The sequence below is a fragment of the Bidens hawaiensis genome, unplaced genomic scaffold (genome assembly GCF_021521415.1).
Source record: "Bidens hawaiensis isolate Kalapana, Puna unplaced genomic scaffold, B.hawaiensis_p1.1 tig00020785_1, whole genome shotgun sequence".
In the NCBI taxonomy this organism is placed as follows: domain Eukaryota; kingdom Viridiplantae; phylum Streptophyta; class Magnoliopsida; order Asterales; family Asteraceae; genus Bidens; species Bidens hawaiensis.
Genome location: NW_027493199.1, coordinates 9,667 through 31,537, shown reverse-complemented (window position 1 = coordinate 31,537; position 21,871 = coordinate 9,667). Strand labels below are relative to the sequence as shown.

At 36.2% G+C, this 21,871-nt stretch overlaps 1 protein-coding gene across 1 annotated transcript; it reads left to right on the top strand.

Annotated features, from left to right (window-relative positions):
- Window positions 1–18,276: 18,276 nt before the first annotated feature.
- LOC143561760 (WPP domain-interacting protein 2-like) lies at window positions 18,277–20,952 on the top strand. The gene is made up of 2 exons (XM_077049750.1): window positions 18,277–19,397; window positions 20,353–20,952. Exons 1-2 carry the CDS (start codon window positions 18,557–18,559, stop codon window positions 20,802–20,804), a joined length of 1,293 nt encoding a protein of 430 aa, XP_076905865.1. The 5' UTR covers window positions 18,277–18,556; the 3' UTR covers window positions 20,805–20,952.
- The last annotated feature ends 919 nt before the right edge of the window (window positions 20,953–21,871 follow it).

Sequence of the window (21,871 nt, the reverse complement as noted above, 5' to 3'; positions counted from 1 at the left end):
AAGCCATAAGCAATCACTTTCTTTCCTTGCATCAAAACACCTCCCATTCCCGTGTGCGAAGCATCACAGTAAATGGTAAAGTTTTCTAGTCCATTTGGCAAAGCCAAGATAGGTGCATTGGTTAACTTTTGTTTTAGTGTTTCGAATGCTTCCTCTTGCTTTGGTCCCCATTCAAACTTAATTGCTTTCCTTGTGAGTGAAGTTAATGGGACAGCTATTCGAGAGAAATTTTGAATGAATCTTTGGTAGTATCCGGCTAAGCCTAGAAAACTTCGGACTTGAGTCGGTGTCTTAGGTTTCTCCCATTTGGTTATGGCCTCAATCTTTGCTGGATCTACTTGAATACCCTTCTCATTTATAACATGACCAGAAAATTGTACTTCGGACAACCAAAATTCACACTTGGAGAACTTGGCATATAATTTCTCGTTTCTTAGGGTTTCAAGTATGATCTTAAGATGATCTTGATGATCGTATTTGGATTTTGAATAAACAAGAATGTCATCGATGAAAACAATAACAAACTTGTCCAAATATGGCTTACAAATCCGATTCATCATGTCCATGAATGTTTCTGGAGCATTAGTGAGTCCAAAGGGCATCACGGTGAACTCATAATGTCCGTATCGGGTTCTAAATGCTGTTTTAGGGATATCTTCTTCTTGTACCTTCAATTGATGGTAACCTGATCTTAGGTTAATCTTGGAAAAACAACTTGCTCCTTGAAGTTGATCGAACAAGTCGTCGATTCTTGGAAGTGGATACTTATTCTTGATTGTGACTTTGTTCAGTTCTCGGTAATCTATACACATTCTCATTGATCCGTCCTTCTTCTTTACAAACAAAATTGAAGCTCCCCATGGTGACGAACTCGGCCGTATGAATCCTTTCTCTAAAAGTTCATCTAATTGTTTCTTCAGCTCTTTCATTTCTGTTGGGGCTAGACGATAAGGATATTTGACTATTGGTGAAGTTCCTAGCATGAGGTCGATCTTAAATTCTACTTCTCTATCAGGCGGGGCTCGTGGTAGCTCATCAGGAAATACATCTCGAAATTCGGACACAATTGGCACTTCCTCCATTATCTTTGGTTCTGGTTCCTTGGTTACATAGGCCATGAATGCAAGGCATCCCTTACCTATGCAATGACTTGCTTTGATCTTGGAAATGATTCCTACCTTTCCTCCTTCTTTATCGCCGATTATACGAATAGTTTTGATATTAGGTGTTCGAATGTCAATGGCTTTGTCGTTACATAAGATATGGGCTTGATAATATGATAACCAGTCCATACCTAGAACAACATCAAAACCTGCTAACGTCATGGGTAACAATCGTACAGGTATAACGTGATTGGCTAAAGAAATTGTGACGTTATCTAAAGCCTCAGTTATTCTACTTATATTGCCATCAGCTGTCTCGACTTCATAATGTTTATCTAATTTAACTAGGGGCTCATTTAATAGACTACAAAATTTATAATCTATAAAGCTTTGGTTTGCCCCTGAGTCAAATAGTATCCTAGCATAAACATTATTTATAGGAAACGTACCGGTGATCACGCCCGGTATATCAGCTGCCTCCTGGGTGTCTAGCATAAAGACACGAGCGTTTCCTTTCTTGGCATCGGTCTTCACCCCGCTGCCACTTGCACCAACCGTCACCGTCGTTGGTTTCTTTTTCGAACACTCGTTGCTATAATGTCCCTTCACACCACATAGGAAGCATTCCACTGTTTTCCTTGTGCAATTTGCTTCCACATGACCCGGTCTTTTGCAGAAATTGCATGTAACCGAGTTGTTTGGTCAAAGACATTTTCCAAAGTGTCTCCTACCACATAACTTGCAAACAGGGCGATTATACACAAACGCCCCTTCTCTTTTCTTCTCCGTCTTTCTCATCTTTCCACCAACACTCACTTTTCCATCATCCTTCTTCTTCTCATCTCAGTTTCTTAACATGCCGTCCATCAAATATCCGGCTAACTCCATAGCAGATTCCGTCGAGGACGGCATATGTGACCGAACTAAATCACGGATTTCGATTGGTAACCCGTAGATATATCGTGTCACTTTGTTAATTTCAGGAGTGACCAGATGTGGCACAATTCTACAGTATTCAAGGAACTTGGTGTTATATTCCTTGAGATTGGTTCCCATAACCTTGTGGTTCCACAGCTTGGTTTGAATCTGATCCATTTCATTGATCGGACAGAATTTCTTCAATACCATAGCCTTGAACGTTGCCCAGTCTAGATTGTATAAATTCTCTCTACCCTTGATTCCAATTAGGGTATTCCACCATTCTAATGCCTCTCCTTTGAACATCTGGGAGGTATACTGCACCTTCTCACTCTCCGTACATTTGCTAATTAGCACAATCGATTCCATTTCCTCCAACCATCGGAGGGTATGTATCACTCCTTTATCCCCGTGAAACTCTTTGGGGTTATAGACTTTAAACACCTTGAAATCACAACCTTCGTGTATTTTAAGTTTCTTTGTCTTTTCACGGAGGTCGTTTTCAGCAGTCGATCTTTCATCACTCGCTTCTTTCTTTTTCAGTTCTTTCTCTTTCTTACTTTCTTTCTTTTCCGACTCCTTAGATTCTTTCTTTGATTCTCTCTTTGAAGTAGCGGATTCACTTTTACTTTGGCTAGCTCTTTTGTTTGAATGTGAGGCAGTACGGCTAGGATCATTTTTTCATAAATTGGACCTACAGCCTATTTTATCATATCGCGGATACCAAGCATATAATTTTGTGGTATGGCTTGTATGTTTTCCGCATTTGCTTTTTCTTGCATGATTTCCTCAATTGTCTTTCCTTTATTATTTACTTGGGTTTCTTGATTACTGTTTGCTTTAGACATGTTGTTACATGAATAAAACAAGATTTCAGAAAAGACACACTTTATATTACATTATTTATCTTACAAGAAAAAGATCACAACTACTACAACAGTACACCACAACGATTTCTAATCGTTAATCCATTTTGTAACAAGATTTTTCATCTTGTCACATTTCTTAGCTATCATTCTCCCAATCTTCTTTTTGTCCACTCTCTCATTCCTCAGCTCGTCAATCACTACATTTGGCGGGTTCGGATATCCCGTTGGTGCGGACGCGGCTGGGAAGAGATGAGCATTCTCTTGTGGATAGAGATGCGGGTAGCAACGTATGCATGCATTTCTTCATCGGGAATATTTTTGGTATAAAACTCCTCGATGAGATTTGCTTCCTCCCGAATCTCTTTTTCTTGTTGGGAGATTGAAGGTCTCGGTCCTAAGTATAGAGAAAAATCGGGATTCTCGTTCTCCTCTTCCTCGGGATCATCCTCTTCTTCAAGATCCTCGTCGGATTCATAAGGGTTCTTGATTGGTGCTTGAAAAGTTATCTTTTCATCAGACATTATAACCCTCATTTTTGGTTTCCGACTTGGTTCAGCAGTGGTCGGTGGGATCTGGTATTGATAACCCATTGGTGGTGATCCGAATTGCCATCTCCTTTGGTCAGAGTGACAATTCATCCAGCTTGGTGACTCCGATTCAGTTTCCTGCTTGATTTTACTCTGCACCTCCTGTTCCTCGGAAGGATGGTATGTTGGAATGTTGGAGGGGAAATACTGGGGAACGTTGTCCTCGGTATTGTCAGAGATTTCGATTGGACATTGTTGACTGCCTGGGAGATACACGGGTTGGCTCCCATATGGTAACACCGGATTGATTGGTTGATTGCGATTGAAAAAGCTAGTATAATAACTATTTCTACTTTCCATATCGGAAGGCTCGTGAATGATTGTCGGTATTGATCGAATGGCTACTCGGTGTCTACGAACAAAGTAGTTAGTATAGGACATCTGCACTTTAGTTAGATTAGGGATAGGAGATTTATCAATCCTATCTTATCTTTATGAATAATAATGATAATAACGGTTAAAGCCTAGGTACTAGTATTTAAATACCTAATTCGCTGAAACCGACGGCTCTAATACCAACCTGTCACACCCGACTTAGGGCCTAGGCGTGTGACCACAAGTTGGTACCTGTTTTGTAAACATATCAGAGTTTATGGGTAAATTTTAGCAGAAGACTTAAGGTTGAATATAATATTAATTTACATTGAAAATTTACTCGGGAATCAAATACCCGAGTATGAGTTTACAAAATATATGTTTCATATTACAAGGCTTTTTATATAAAAAACGGAGTCATCTTGTACGCGCTTCTATCTTCATTAAGACTCCAATCCTTGTTAATGCTACTTAAGCTTAATTACCTGCAATGGGTTGGAAAAATACGTTAGCTATATGCTGGTGAACACGTAAGACTCAATAAAACATTTGAATGACATTACAATACAAATATAGTTTTCTCTACAAGCTCAGTAGAAGCATTTCTACTTCTGGTCTATGTACCACTGCCCTACACACACAATTGTTCCCGAGCCACGTAGCCCTTACTGGGAGACTAGTCATGACCATTAGCCCGCGACCACGTAGCCTTGGAATGATTTAGGCTGAACGGTTATGTTTGGATCCAAACACATGTGTAATCAGTCTGAGTTGATTTTATTCTCTACTTTGTATTATAACATTTTAGAGATCACAAGACCTCATGTAAACATTGATTGACTCGTTAAGACAAACACCCGTTCGTCTCATTGAGTATAAATAAATTTGACTGATAAAAAGGTTAACGTATTCACCTGTACCGTCGGTGTTGAAAACCTTGACTGATTGATTGATTGTGAATGATATTTAACCTATACATAAATAGGTTTGTATGAATGTTTTGAATGTTGTTAAGCTATGATTGTAAGCTTAACCTTGAAATCGTTTGTCTTTGATTGTGAAAGAAAACATTTGTTTTATATGACGTTTGATATAGCATGCTTTAGCCTAATAGGTTCTATCACATTGGCAAGTTTCTCCAGGTAAGTAAACGGGTCCCTCGGTTGATTGGGATTTATGTGAATTACTTTTCCTTAGGTAAGAAACATACTACTAGTGATATCCCCCTTCCAGTTACTACATGCCTGTCAAAATATATCTTTTGTTTAATATTACTTCATTATGAAGTAACGTTTATGAATACATGATTGTGAATGATTTGTAAAATACGATCAAGGTTAAAGGCCATAGCCTCGATTGATAGTCTAAGCTATAACTTGAATAATCTTAAACATAATTCTTACCTTAAACTGGGTATAACGCTTAAGGAAGAACGAGGAGTACTTTGACTATACGTAAGGTGTCGGGGTATGAAACGTTGAAACTCTAGAGTGGTGTCGGGACTCCAACTCGGTGGTACAAACTTCGAGGAAGTGATAGTGGTTTGGTGTTCGGGATGTCACAAATGAGCAACCCATGACCACTATTTATAGTTGTTTCTTATACCGCCGGTTGGACCTTCTCTTGCCACCATTCATTCTTGTGATGACACATGTCCTTTCATGTGACATGTGGCGACACATGTCAATCTATTTGATTAGTCACCGTACATGTGTCAATTTCACTAGATTGGTCATCGGACACATGTCGATTCCATCCTATTAGTCATCAGACATGTGTCGCTTCAAGAGAGTTTTATATTTTTATTATAGCTAAATGACTAAATGGTCCCTCAACTTCCTAAATTGACAAAAATTGGTATTTATATTTTCGGGATGTTACAGGGTGCTAGTGGCATGACGATAGTACGTGGTAAGGTAAGCTTATACGTGCCTTTGTTATTAAAGTTACATAATGTGAGTGCGTGGTAGGGCAAGCCTATACGTGCCTCCGTTATTAAGTGGCATGACGACAGTACATGGGAGGACAAGCCTCTACGTGCCTTCGTTAATAAGTGGCATAACGTGAGTGCGCGGGAGGGCAAGCCTCTATGTGCTCCCGTAAAACAAGTGGCTAAGTCGTTAAGGGGCAGTTAAGTGGTTAAGCAGTAAGGTGAACAGGTTAGACAGCGGACTATGTGTCTTCGGATATGTATGTAATGCATGTAGTGGTTGTATGGTAAGTTGCTTGATTAACTAGAACTCACTCAGCGTAGCTGACTTTTAGTATGCACGTAGGTAAACAGCTTTTAAGAGCTAGCACGAGGACGACACATGGCGTGTTTGAATGGATGGCATCTGAAGATAAAAGAAATGATGTTTTAATATGATGTTTTATGTTATGATTTAAAGACAAGTTTGTGTTGTTGATTAAAGTTTTATTTATTCTGCGAAAGTTTTAAGTAACTCTGATTTGTAAGAACTGTGTTTATGAGTAAATCCGACGCTAAAGTAGGGCACCAGGATCGGGGCCTTACATGAAGAATTTTAGTGTTATTCCATCGTTGAAGAGAAGGCTTATCTCTGTTAGTCAACTGGGTAAACTAGGCATGGAAGTAAAGTTTTGTGGAAGTAAATGGAAGGTAACTAAAGGTAGTCTGGTTATTGCTCGTGAATACATGTGTTCTTCATTATACATGGTGCAAGTGCCTAATGAAGGAAGTATGAACGTCCCTCAAACCAAAGTCATGTTCGCTGAGTCGAAAGGGCAAAATAAGGTTCAATTTGCAAGAGTGGAGCCTGGTGCCATGGTGTTTCAAGCTGAGCGTGGTTAGAAGGACTAAAACAGGTCAGGGGTTTGGTAGCAGTGGGAGCGCGGGTTGTGTTCCGAGAACAGTTACAAAACAACGTTGGATTTTGAAGACCGTTATTCCGATTAATAAAATCTTTCTTAGGGAACTCTTGCTGAAAGAGGAGAATGGTAGTGGTTCTCGGGTTTATCTCTGGATCTAGTGGATCGTGCGTATCAGTTGAGATAGAGGACGGATCAATTTTTTTCTGATTAGTTGGAACTCGGTGACTCTTCAATTGGCCCTTCTGGTACATTAATTTAATCATTCCTAACTCCTCCTACTCCTTTCCTTTCCATCCTAAAAAAAACTCAAGAACACCCATTTTTTAACTATCCTTAGTTTTCCTTTCCTTTTCCTCCTTTAAAAAAACTCAAGAACATGGCGTTAATGTTGAAGAGGGTTGTTGCAACTAGGTGGTAAGTCTTAGCTTGTTTATGGGAACTGGGAGCTTGAAAGACTTGTTAATAAAGATTACTGATATTAATGATGACTGGGTTGCTTTGTACTTGAATGGCGGGCTAGAGTTTATCGCAAGGCGTTCAAGTGGGAGATTGTTAGGATTAGTGAAGGCCTTTGGGTCGGGTTCGTTGGTAGACAATTATAAGATAAAAGGAGCGGCCCGTTTAATTATGGAGGATGGCCCGTTTGGAGTTTTCTTGGTCCCTAAGTCATTTAACCTAATTGTTCTCTATATATACCATTGTCATGTATTGTAATCTTTTGTATTGCTTAATAAAAATACCCTAGTTGCAGCCCGTGGAAGTAGGTCGCCTTGGTCGAACCACGTAAAATCCCGTATCTCTTATTTATTACTTTCGTTTGTGCATGTGTGTTTGTGTTTCCGCTACGTACCAACTCTGTTTAATACCTAACAGTAGCGTGGCGTGCAGAGTTGGAGAGGCAGCCGACTTTTTCATCTTTAGCGACCTGAAATTTGGCGGTTACATCTAACTTTTATCCGTCTGTGGTGAAGCCGAGGAAACCGCTGAGCACCTTTTCGTCTCCTGTAGACTTGCGCAAGAGCTTTGGCAAGTATCACCCAATGGTGCAAGCTTCCTGTGTTCTTTGTGTTCGGGTTTCGGGATATAGTTGAGATGGCCCGTAACACGTGGGTGCATGAACGGAGTCAAGTTCGGTTGGATAGATTGGTAGAGGATATACAAGTTTTGGGTTATCTTTGGGTGAAGATTAGAGCTAGGTTGACTCATGAGTTGGGAGAATTGAAAGAGTTTTAGTTTTTGATCTGCACTTGTTAATGGATGTTTGTTTTTTTGTTTGGTTGGTCATGCCTGTATTTCTTGGTCTAGTCTCTTACCAGACTGTTGCTCTTATTATTATTAATTATATTTGTTTGTCTTTCAAAAAAAACAGAAGTACAAAGTTGGTGAGATATGAGTACGGGTGTAGGGTGATGTCAAATAACTGAACACCAAAAGTATTTTGTTCTCATATCAAACAATCAAAATAGAAGTAAAATATTCTTTGAATTTAGTACATTTGGAAAAGTATGGTGGAGATTGAAAATTTTGGATATGCATTCTTGCTTTAGGACCCAAACATCAATTTTTTTTAACCACAAACAAAATTTCTATTAATAACTAGCAAGACTCTAGAACCGTCAAATACAAAATACACGGAGTCATCGCCCCAAATACAAAACACACCGAGCCATCACGCCGGCGACAAAACCCAAGCAGGCACCACCCAAGAAAAAAAACAAACAAACGACAAAAATATACATATTACAACCGAAACCTTCTCCAATCTTCTCACGCGAACCCTTTCCTTTTAAACCTATTTTTAACCCAAAGGAAACCCATTGACTTTATTAATTCAATCAAACTTGGTATCTAAATCAAAGTCTCATTATAAACTAGCGTGTTCCGCCTCTTCCGAAGACATGCACCACATCATAACCAAGCAAATCGCATGGAGCACCTTAGCTCTATCTTTAAGAAATAACGAGTATGAGTGTAACTCCAGCAAATCCCGAACACTAAAGGCATAAATTAAGGGAACCTTGCACCATTTGGAAATAAAGCACCACACCTTTTGAGCTGCTTCGCGCAAAATAAAACATGATCAACTGATTCATCGTCACTACCACAAGTTGGGCAAACCAAAGAGCTTATCAAAATGTTTCTCTTAGACAAAGCATCTAGCGTCGGCAAACGATTGAGCATCACCCCTTTAGGAATCCAATTGTTTAAATCAAATATTAAAATGGGCCTGACCAAAGTTTTTTCTGCCAAAATACTTTTAATATTCCGAACTGAAGGGTATCAACACCAAATAGTTGTGTAGATTCTGGACTCCAATAGAACATGTTGGCACATAGTTAATAAGCCTCTGAGCTCCTCCAACAATATTGGCCCTATAGGTTCTCTACTCCATTCGCGTCTTCCACAAATGATCTCATCCATCATAAAAAGACGATCGGCCACCGAACACAATTTCGACTTTTCTATTGAAAAAAGAGTCGGCCAACGGGCAATCTCCCATCCATATAGCCAACCAAAACCAGGTATTTTTCCCATTATTTACTACCATTTGGAACATTTTACTCGGCTTGATCTCTTCTACAGTTTTGCCAGTTTATCTCCATGGACCTGCACAAAAGAGCTTAACCGGAATACTCGACCACGATCTAGAAGAATGATGGAGTGACCAGATTATCTTCCGCCAAAGTTTCTCTTTCTCATTCTTAAACAGCCACCACCACTTTGTAAGCAAGGAAACGTTCATATCCCTTAGAAAACCCAAGTCGAGTCCTCCATATTCAACCGGAGCCGACACCCTTTCCCAAGCGACCCAATTCGTCTTTATATTCTCTTCTGAACCACCCCAAAAGAACACCCTTCTCAAATGGTCTAACTTTTCTAACCCCCTTGTCGGCGCTCTAAATAACGAAAAGTAATACGTATGGAGAGAATTTAGAACTGACTTCAAAACTGTTAGTTGTCCGCCAAACGACAAATTTCTCACTTACCAACTAGAGAGCCTCTTTCTAAAAAGATATATCATCGGGTCCTATGAGTAAACTAAATTCACATTACCTCCTGTTTGTATACCCAAGTGTATAAATGCCACCACCCCCACCTTGCACCGAAGCACATTTGCAATCCTTGCCAAATCAACCCCTACCACATGCATACCATAAATCCTTCATTTATGTAAATTAAATTTTAATCTAGACACTAAGTAAAAACGTTTCAGAATCCGACTCCAATTTCATCACGTTTTGATCGCTCCAATCACCCATAAAGACCACATCATCTTCGTATAAAAAGTGTGATAACTCCGCCCAGACGATCCACATTTTAAATTGGAATAAATGTCCTTCTCAATATGGGTGAAAAATAAAGAAAACATAATATATGTGCATGTTATATATTTTAATAAATTGTAAATGTTATATTTATAAGAACAAATAATTTTATATTTATATTACATGGTTGTTTGATTAAAACAAAAAAAAATAAACAAAGACAAGCAGAGTAAAATGTCAACTTAAAGCATTTTTCTAAGTTAAACCATGAAACCAAAAATATATATTAATAAAAACTACATCATTTGATAAAGTGATATGCTATATGCCAAAAAAACATTACAACATTCAAAAAGTCTTGTTTCTTACACAATCACTGAAATAGAAATACATGTGTTATAAATTTTCATGTATGCAAAGAAGAAAACTAAATCACCATAAATTAAAGTTGATGTATTGAATTAAAGCAATTTTGCAAAAGCTTATACTCATTTTAAGAACCCGATATGGAACTATGATCTATTCCTCATTTTTATGCTCTGTGATTCCGATCGGGCTGCACCAACAACAAAAACACTTAACAAAACTCGTGCATTGTCATACTTCATTTTTGGCATTTATTTAACTTTATAAGATATTATTGTCAATTTCATCTCTAAGCCACTAATTTTATAAATGGAAGTTTGTATCAAAATAGAATTGAATTAAATGTTATTTATAAAAGTTTCATTCTTATTAATCCAAACTGAATGACCTAATTTGACATAAACTCACTTTTATCATAACCCATTTTGCTCATAACACTATTAAATCCGAATCTAGCTAGTCGATATTTTTATTTAAATGACGTGTGATCAAATTGTACCAAAACTATCATTTATTCACTTTTTAATATTTTATAAGGGTCAGGCTAAATGTAACCCCCCTGGTTGCTTGTCATACCCCCCTGGAAAAACCAACTTTAATATTACCCCTGAAATTATATAATTACCAAATTAGCACAAAAACAAGGATTTCATAATTTTTTTTACAAGTTGCGTTTTTTTATAATTTCGAGTTTAGGGTTTCGGGTTTAGGGTTCGGGTTTTCGGGTTTAGGGTTTAGATTTCGGGTTTAGATTTCGGGTTTAGGGTTCGGGTTTAGGTTTCGGGTTTCGGGTTTAGGGTTTAGGTTTTCGGGTTTCCGGTTTAGGGTTTAGAGTTTAGGGTTTAGGGTTTAGGGTCCGGGTTTAGGGTTTAGGTTTTCGGGTTTCGGGTTTAGAGTTTAGGGTTTAGGGTTCGGGTTTAGGGTTTTAGGTTTTCGAGTTTCGGGTTTATTTTGTAAAAGATAAAGAGGTAAAATAAGGATATTATAAATATATATACTATTAAAATTAAAAAATATATATATTATAAATATTTACAATATTAATACTAAAAAATAAATTAATAGTAATCCTTGATAGTTTTTAATTTGATATATGTAGTGAAGATTATAAAGTGAAAAATATGTTGTAGTGACTAATATGTATATAAATAATGTTAAAGGGTAATAGTAATTTATCTAATAAGTTAAGGAGGGTGTATATTTAGTAAAAATGGTGTAAGGAAAGATATGTTTAGCAGCACCCATTTTATAAATGTATTTTTTTCTCATTTAAAACTGGCACGGGTAGTGGTTGATGTTTTTCTTTTGATAAGTTAAAAGAATCTAAAAAGTTGTTCTGGCTTAATTGAAAAGCCAACACTCAAACCAAATTAGTGAATTGTTTGATATGCCATTAATCAATGGTAACAATACGATTGTTATGTAATATTGGAGTATTCTAATAACCTCAAGTTGATTGGATGATAGATTAAGAAATTTTGTGCAGCTTTGGTTAAGTAGTATGAATGGAATATTCTTAGGAGATGTTTGTTTTTAAAGACAAAAACTGTCTACAACTGAAGATGTGGTTTGAAGGTTTACAATATGAAAATATAATATTGTTTGTTTTATGAACTGGATATCGTATACATAAATGATTCTCTAAATGAGCAATCATATTTTCACAACCATAAGTTACGAGAGAGGAAATTAAGATTGTTATCAATATGTACGTATGATTATACGAGAGAAGGGAATTAGGTTTAACCTCGAAGCATACGAGCGGTGCGGCGGGTCCGATGACAGTTGAAGATCTGGTGGACGGTGCGGCGGTGTTCGATGGTGTGTGTTTTTAGGGTTTGTAGATGACGTCCAGAGAGAAAATGCGAGATATGTTATGGACATGTTTTTAGGGTGTGAAAAAGTTGAATATTAACTTATTTTTTAATACCATAAAAGCACTTTCAAATCTTGTTTTTAACAACCAGTCTTAAGAGGATTATGTTTGCGCGTCCACGGACATAAGCCCCTTGTAGACCTTTTAAGAAAAAAACAAAGAGAACTTTAATGATAAATTGAGCAAGCTTACGTGATATGCACTACATAAATTTAAATATATTCTTAATGAAGTTTGATTAAATAATGAGTTGAGTAATTTGTAAACTTATATAGGGATGAGAATAGCATAATAGTATGATTAAAATTAAAAAACAACATAGAAATCGGTTTTTAATTATAAGTTGTTTTAATAATTTTATTAACATTATCAATTAAAGACAATGTTATTTTTTTTATTTTAATCAAATATATGATTTGAAAATGACTGAAACAACTTTTCAAATAAAATCAATGTTAATAGTTACATTGTTATTAGATGAGAACGATTGCAACTCTAATAATAAATATCAAATCTTACTATTAATAATAAAAATAATGAAATACGAATAACAAAGTCAATGGTATACACTCAGATATAATTATAATTTAGAGTAAACGTAGAAATACATTTCATGTATCATTATATAATTATAAACACTTCCTCCATATATTTAATATTTATTATAAACTCTTGTTTATAAAATAAAAACATTGATCTTTAAAAATTTACTAAATTATAAAGTAAAAAAATGGATCTTTAAAATCTTCAATCTCAAAATGATGTCGATTGGTAATGACATTCTTTCAGTTTCTTTAATTACTTTAACTTCCCGTCATATCTAACATCTTAATCTTGTTTTTTTCATAAAAAGATGCCACTCTTGCCAATATTTTGCCAAACCCATTTTGTCATATATTATTCAATGCTCGATTTGTCCCATCGGCTACTCGGCTGCAACCTGGAGGTTCGGTGACAAGAGGAGAAAGGCAGCAATGTTGGGGTGACTGGTGAAGTTGTGCTTTCTGGTGCAGCGCTATTTGATATCCGGCTAATTTCCAATTTCCAAACAATGAGTATGTAAGGCCCCGTTACCAGTGTCTCACTTTTGACGTTGGATTTACTCATAAACACAGTTCTAAATATCAGAGTTGATTAAAACTTTACGCAGAATATAAACTTCAACCATAATCCATTACATAACTTTCAATATTGTCTTAACAAGCATTCATAGTCGTTCAAAATTTAAACATAATCTTTAAAACATCATAACTTTTTCTTGAGATGCCAGCATCTTCAATTCCATGCCATGTGCCCTCATCAAGCGGGCTGCCTCATTCTACTCACATGCGTGCATGCTAAAAGTCAGCTACGCTGAATGAGTTCTAGTTAATCAAATAACTTTCTTTACGTACACATATACGTGCCCGAAGGTACGCATTACATACTTAAGACGTTCATTATTCTTCCATATACATTCATAACTAACCTTACATTATAAAGAGTATTTCGCCCTACATACCTCGGATATTATTAGGGTCCGGTACCCTCCATCCTCGGGTATTATTAGGGTTCGGTCTCCCTTCTTCCTCGGAACCCTCCATCCTTGGATATTATTAGCGTCCGGTCTCCCTTTCTTCCATACCGCCATATCATACCTTTCTATATATATATATAAAAATATATATATATATATATATATATATAATTATAAGTTTCATACGTACATACATCATTCATTCATCATATACAACAATCATATCATCAACTATCACATGGCAGTACATGCAATATCCGAAGATCAGTCACACACCGTCAAGCATTCATTCATACAATAATCATACGAGGCATACACTTACCACTTAAGGTAAGTGTATTAACTAATCTCATCGAGTATGCACACATCCCCGAAAACATAACAAGGAATGGGGCTAGAAACTCACCTGGATTCTGTTACGTTCTCCGTTCACTATTATTCATTTCCTTAACTGAGCTCTGCTAACTGTATATGAATAACGTGTATCAATAATTGTCCTAATCACATTATTCATATTTTAGCCAAAATGGCTAAGTCTGATCCATTCTAATGGTCTTGTTTTAGAACACAATTTACTTAGAATATTTGCATACCTGGTATTTGAATGGTACTAGAATACATTTGTATTCTAATTATCACATTGTATCTGATGATCACATTGTAATCTAATGATCACATCGTAATCTAATGATCACATCGTAATCAAATAATCACATTGTAATCTAATGATCACATTATAATCGAAATAAGGCATTGTAATCGAATTGCCCATTGTAATCGAATTGGCCATTGTAATCGAAATAAGACATTGTAATCGAATTGACCATTGTAATTGAAATAAGGCATTGTAATCAAATTGCCCATTGTAATCGAAATAAGGCATTGTAATTGATTTGCCTATGGTAATCGAATACGCCATTTGCAATCGAATTGCCTATTGTAATCGAAAAGGCCATTAGTAATCGAGTTGGCCATATGTAATCGAATTGGTCATTTGTAATTGAACGAGCTGGGCAGTTTAGGTCCGTTTACCACCGTTATTATTATATTTCATTGTCTTAACGCTTTATTATGGTTTGGTATTAACCCATAAACATTTCCTTAACCGTTTTCGGCCAAAACTTGACCCGTGTAACCATAAAGCTTGGACCTTTATGGTCAAAAACGTTCAAGGCTAGATCTAGGGTTTCTTATGAGCCGTATACATACATGAGTCTATTGAATCCATTTTAAACATCAAGTTTGTAACTTTATGGTTCGTTTAGACCCGATCTACTCTAGGTTTGAGTTTCAAGGCAAACCGTTCATAAAAACATAACCTTTAAAGATAAAGAGTGTACCTTTACTCGTTTTTAGATTACGGTTTAGCTTGGTTATGAACTACAATCTTGTATCTTGTTTGTATAGCTAATATTTATCAAGATTTAGCTTGGTTTGGCCTTAGATCTTCTTCCTCTTCTTGCGGCCATATATGGTGGTGTATGTGTGTGTGTTTTGAGTGTATAGAGAATAAGATGGATAAGATGAGTGGAAATGGAAATGGAAAGGATTAGTGTTTAAGGGGGTATTTTACTCCCTTAAGCCAATGGACCTAAGGGCCATTATTCCTTTTCAGTCCATAACTAATTCAATCTAAAAAACCTACTTATCATTTCATATTTATTATTATTATTATTATTATTATTATTATTATTATTATTACTCCACTAACTCCATTATTTCACTCGACGCAAATAATATATTAAATATTATTTTAGAAATTTCGGGATGTTACAGAGTATATATCTTGAAAAATGTTAATGGGTTTTAATTGGTTTAGGCTTCAAATTATGGACGGGCTTTAATTGAGTTGAACTTTTAAAATGGTTGAGCTTTAAACAAACATGGATAACACTGTATTTTTTTACGAATAGCGAAATACGAAAACTGACAACAAATTTTTTTTTACTACCGACGAAAAGCTCCACTACCCCTTGTTAATAGGTTTTAACCAAGTTTGCTCCTGATTACTCAAACCCATTATTGTAAATTCATATGTAGGTAGCGTTTAATATGCAGTAATCACAAAAAGAATGAAATGATTCATTGCTTGGGAATGCAAAAAGTGGTGTTTGGTTGCTCAATGAAATGGAATCATCCATTACATATGGAATTTCACTCTATCAAAACATTTCATTCCACCCTCTTCTTTTTTTTCATTTCATTCCTCTTTCACCCTACTTTCTCAACACCACCACAACCACCTAACAACAGCAACCACCACCACCACTACCATAGCCACCACCACTACCATAGCCACCATCGCCATCGTCGTCGTCTCCACCACCACCTCGGCCACTGCCGCCACCATTGTCATTGTGACCACCTAAACCATTGTCACCGTCGCTACCTGACCATCACCGGCGCCACCACTATCGTTGCCTGACCACCACCACCTGACCTCCATCACTGTCACCACCACCCTATCGTCGCCATCACTACCAATGCTACCATCGCTTGACCACCGCCACCCCTCTCACCACCACCACCACCACCACCACAATCACTGCCCTTGCCGCCTGTTCACTGTCATACCCGAACCTACTGCGGAAATGCCGGGACGCGAACTGATTGTCACAGCTCTCAAGGTTACTATCATGCAATATTATAAGTTTCAAGATCTATTTAATAATTTCAAATAAAACAAATATTCATTACAATATGCCAAAAACAAATAAGACATCAAACAATTATAAAATCTTATTTAATATTGTCTCAATTAAATTTCTTCTAGCATAAATCCTTAAGTGATCTTCTAACTTCAATTACTTCGCATCAAACGATAACCTGCATATGCGTTGAAAATAAAGTAGTTTTGTCAATACAAGGTTGAGTGAGCAACACACCAGTTTAAATGTACATATAGTGTAGTATAAAAATAAGTATTGCAACAAGTCATATGAGAATAACAAATTAAACAAATGAGCAAGTATAACTGAGATGTCGAGAAGCACAAAGGCTATAACGACTGGCGTATGATCATACTAGACTGGCGCCTCCTAGCCAAGCAGAGTCTTAACTTCTACACACTAGCCAACTGGGCTGGTGTAACAATTGTTTTTACTCCGGTAACATTAATTTATAAGCAGAGTCGTTTAAAACCCAGATTCGCTATGAACCCTAGATTCATCCATTGACTAAACCTGCGTATATTGGTTTAATCAACTATAGGGTTATTGTTGAGGAATGTACGACGATCACAACGGTGTTTTCAATTACCTCAAATAATGATGTTTGGACTGTGTATTTAGTAAACCCGTTGCCGGCCAAAGACGATTAAGGACGAACACATTGAGGCTGTTAAAACATAATAGGTTAAGGGGGTTTTGTTCGTGAGGTTGAGAGGATCGTTTATGAAAGATTAATTGAGTTAATAAGGTCGTTTAATAGTAATACGAGTTCGTGTTAATGTCAGCTAGAATATTGGGTAATACATAATCATCTTGATTGGCTTAACAAAATTAGGGCGTCGGTGAGGACGTATTAGGCAAGTATAATACGAGTCTTGATTCAATTTCCATATAGACTGCGATGATTTTGGTCCAAGGCACAAGAATTTCAATCGGGTCTACCACATGGGTATGGTTGGGTAAACGGGTTAACCGGATTTTGAATTGGTTATATAAAATTTTGCATTTTAGCCCCTAAAGTTTGAGGATGGAAACAAATATGAATAAAAGATTTTACTTTGGGTTATTCTTGCCAAAGTAAGAAAGTCATAGTTATATAATTTAAACAACAATATACAAAAAAAAAAAAAAAATCGACAAATGCGATAGTTTTATAAAATGACATGAACACCGAAACGGGTCGGGTTTATAAGTTTGGAAAACCCGAGTTGTTACATCCACCACTACCATCACTGTCGCCAGAGCTACCACCACCCTCGCCATTGCAGGGGGTTTTTTTTATAAAAAAAATACTTTGAGATAAGAGCGTTTTATTATTTCTATTTAATTCATAGAATTTTTTCGGAAACCAAATAACATTAACTAATAATTCATTTTATTCTCATAAGTAAACAAAACAAGACAAAATAATGGTAATGATTTATTTCATTCTCTTGTTTATTCCATTCGTTCTCCCATTCTATCCACATTTATTTCATTACCTGCAACCAAACATGCATTTGCTCTTTTGGGTTTTCTAACACACAATTTCTGTGTAACTTAGGGGGTGTTTGGATGAGCTTTTAAAACTTCCTTATTTTCTATTTGTTTGTTGAAAAGCAAAATGGTGTTTGGGAAAGCAACTCCAAAAGCTTCGAATTGAAGCTTTTGAAAAGTTGCTTTTGCTTTTCAAATTGAAGCTTTTGAAAAGTTGCTTTTGCTTCTGCTTCTGCTGTTTTATCAGTTGTTAATATAGCAATTTTTTCTATTTAATTTGCAAATTGACCATTTAAAATTTCTATTTTTAACAAACTCAACCAGTAAACGGTGGATCCACAAAAAAGTACTGCTAATAATGCGAAAGGTACAGGTAGCAACTTGCCTCGATGTACCTTCCATGTGCCCTGGTACTTTCTCCACATATTTATTCCATCTTCCGTAATTACATTATTTTTTTTATTATATTTATCATCATTGTCATTATCATTATCATTATTATTTATTTTATTTTTATCCTAATTTTCATCGCTATAAACTTCCACATCCTTCTTCAAATAAGGGTTTTCCAATCTTCGATCCATCAATCACAAGGTACGTTCTTGAAACCAAATCGGATCCAATTTCAACCCGAATTCTTGAATTCAGTATACCCAGATCACAGTTCTTGATTCGGTTTCAGTAATTTGATCTTAATAATTAAGGGTTTTTTTTGCAAATTGTTAGTTTGATTATTATTATAGCTGAAAATTGGGTTTTAGTTATGGATTTAGAAAGTGTTAGTAAGCTGAAAGATAACTCAGTCGCCGGTGATTCGCCGTCGCCGTTGACGTCACCGGTGCCGGCGACCAAGGGGAAGGGGTTGAGGAAGTGGCGGAGGATACACCGTGAATCGGGTAAGGAACCGAATAATAATAATTTTGATAATAATAAGAAAAGGGGTATGATGGGTTTACCGGGTGGAGTGAAACCGAGTGAAGGGTCGAGTCCGTCGACGAATGCGATGTCGAATATTATTGGTAACGCGTTGGATCATGTTAATGTTTACGGGGATTTGGGTTTTAGAAAGGGGATTGAGTTTGGGTCCCGGGCGGATTCGGAAAATAGTAGGTCGTCGACGGGAGCTAGTGTTCCGAGAGGGAATCGGGATTTGTTTAATTTAAGTTTTAAGGGGTCGGATGGTTTGGTGCAAAAGAGTGATCAAAAGGAAAAATGTCCGGATGTTAAAAAGTCTAGAGGGTCGAAACTCAAGAAGGAAAACTCGATTTCGAGCTTGGAATCGGACTCTCGAAGCTCGAACTTTGTGTTCTCGCAGGGTGCTAACTCTGTGAACAGCAATGGTTTGTTGAATGGTAGGTCGGGGAACTATGATGAAGATAGTGATGATGCTCGGGATGGTGATGCTTCAAACTATTTGTCGCAAACTGTGTTTAGCAAGAACCATGATGGTGATGAAAATGTTTCCTTTGAAGAAGATTTAGATGGTGAGAATTCTTGGGAGGTTAAGAAAGAAAAGATCGATGATCGTGTGGGGTCCGGGGATCGTGATCCGTTGGTTGAAGCGATCATACCGCTTCATTTGGCTCAAGAAGCACTTGAGAGAGGTAATGTTCCTTACATTACTGTATGCTCTCTTTTTTTTAAACTACATTGTTAGGATTAATATCATATATAGTCTTACAAACTTGAAAATTTTCATATATACCCAACCAAAACTAAAAATATGATATAAACTCAACTTTAGTGAATTTTTACTTAATGACCATTCTACCCCTTTCCATCAATTTTGTTTAAACCCTTTGTTTATTTGGATTTTGATCGATATTGACGATAAGCAAGTGAACCGAAGGGTTGTCTCTCCTCATTTGTTCTCTTGGTGGCAGATAATCGAAAAATTGAATTTGTAGTTCGAATCAGATAATCGACCAAGTATAATTGCATGATAATTTAAAGATAAACAATCTGATGTTTTGAGTAACTATTGTTTATGAGTAAAACTTAAAAAATTATAAGTTGAAAATGGGTAAAAAGGATTTTAAGCAAAAAGTGGATAAAAAAAAAAATTAAAGTTACAGACTGTGAGACAGGCGTATATTGAATATTGAAGATTTTCAAAAATGTGGGTAAAATGGTCACTTATTAAACTGTTGTTAATGAATTGGGTATATTTGATCTTTTAACTACTTTGTAAGGGCATATATGATATTTTTAGTTATATGCTATTTTTCAAGTTTGTAGGGGGTATATATGACATTGTCTCATATAAATCGACAAACAAACGTAACTAGTAAAGTCCCACTCATAGCTGGTATAGTCTAGGAGGGTATACAGAGACAAACTTTTACTCTATCTTGACGTGTAAAGTATAATAATATCCATATAACATAAGTGTGACGTGAGTAATTAAAACAACAACAAAACAAAAGGTAGTAAAAATAAAATCAGTAAACTACTGATAACACAAAATGGTGAGGAAGCTATATTAGCAACCGATAAAAGAACAGAGAGAAATGAATAAGATATTGGTATTTTATATTAACAATGCCAATTTCTTAGCAGAAGTTCAAAAGTCGAGGGAGGTTGGTACAGAGGATATATCATCGAGTACGAGCAACGTTTCTGATTTGCAAAGCAAGCTTGAGGAAGCTTTTAATGCACTTGAGATCAAGAACACCAAGATCTCTGAGCTTGAATCCACCTTAAACTCCACAAAAATACAGACAGAGTACGAGGAACTTATGACAAAGAGAATCGCAGCCGAGGTGGAATATCTAGTAATATCGAAAACAATCCAAAACCTGAAGGCGGGCCCCGTTGGTCAAACCAATCTTGCAGATCAAAAGAATGTATCTGCAACAACACCAGCAGCAGAGGAAGATGCTAAGAAACTGAAAAATAGGGTATGGAGATATGTTTATTGTTTGATTATTCAGTCGGTTTTGCTTCTTGTAGCGTTGTTTATCATTGTTTTGAAGTTTTCGTCGAAAACGGTGGAGGTTATACCCACTTGATTTTGTTGCAGGGTTTGTTTTTTGCATTATCATTGTATAATTTTCACTTGTTTAGATTATGATAGATTATAGATCGGTTGCTGATCTTCTATTTGTTAAACGACTTCTGTAGCTCGAATTTATATATCAATTTTGTTTTGTTTGTTGAGTTGTATCCTTATGACTTAAAGTTACATATAACAGTGTGTATTATTTCAAATATGGTGTTTATCTGCAAATGTCATTTTTGTGAATGCTACATTGTAATACTAAATACTAACATGCATGATTTATATTTCATATGTTCTTCAGTGGGTCAAGGTGTTATAAACTTGATGTAGTGTGTGATAGGGATTTGATAAAAACAGGCAAAATGTTCATACACATCCTTCTAATAAAGGTTTTTATGTCATTAAGTGCGGGTTAAAAACACGCGTGCTCAGTTGTATTCAGTTCAGTTTATAAAGTTTCAAAAGTTAGCAAATCCATAATATAATTTACCACTCAACCATATAATTCAGTGCTATTATTGATTGTAACTGTTTAGCGCTCCAAGCTATGTTAGCCGGCTTGGGGGTTAAACATCGCTCTAGGTAGGCGTTATGGGTGTTCAGGGCTATCTCATGAGCGTTGCAACTTAAGTTAAGCTTATGTATGTGGACGTGCGTGTGTATTTAATCTCTCAATCAATCACAACGCAAATTTACGTGTTTTCGTCTGGAAATTGATAGTAATGAATTTAAATTTTGCAATATATAACTTCTTTCTCGATAGGTCTATGGGAAACCCACGTTGTGTAAAATTTATTTGTCATTTTATTAAATAATTAGTAGGTAAGTATATAAATTATAACTAGTTTGATCCTCCCGTGTTACGGGGGGGGGGGGGGGGGGGTTAATTAAGTTTTTATTTTTAATCGTTTTGCTATTTTATGATGATTTATTTTATTTTAACATAGTTTTGTTTTAATTTAATACATATATATCAGTTTGTTATTAAATTTTTTAACGTTTGGGTTTTTTCAATTAAGATGTGCAAGTTTTTTGATTTTTAACGAAAAACCATAAACAAACTCGAGCATTTTAATG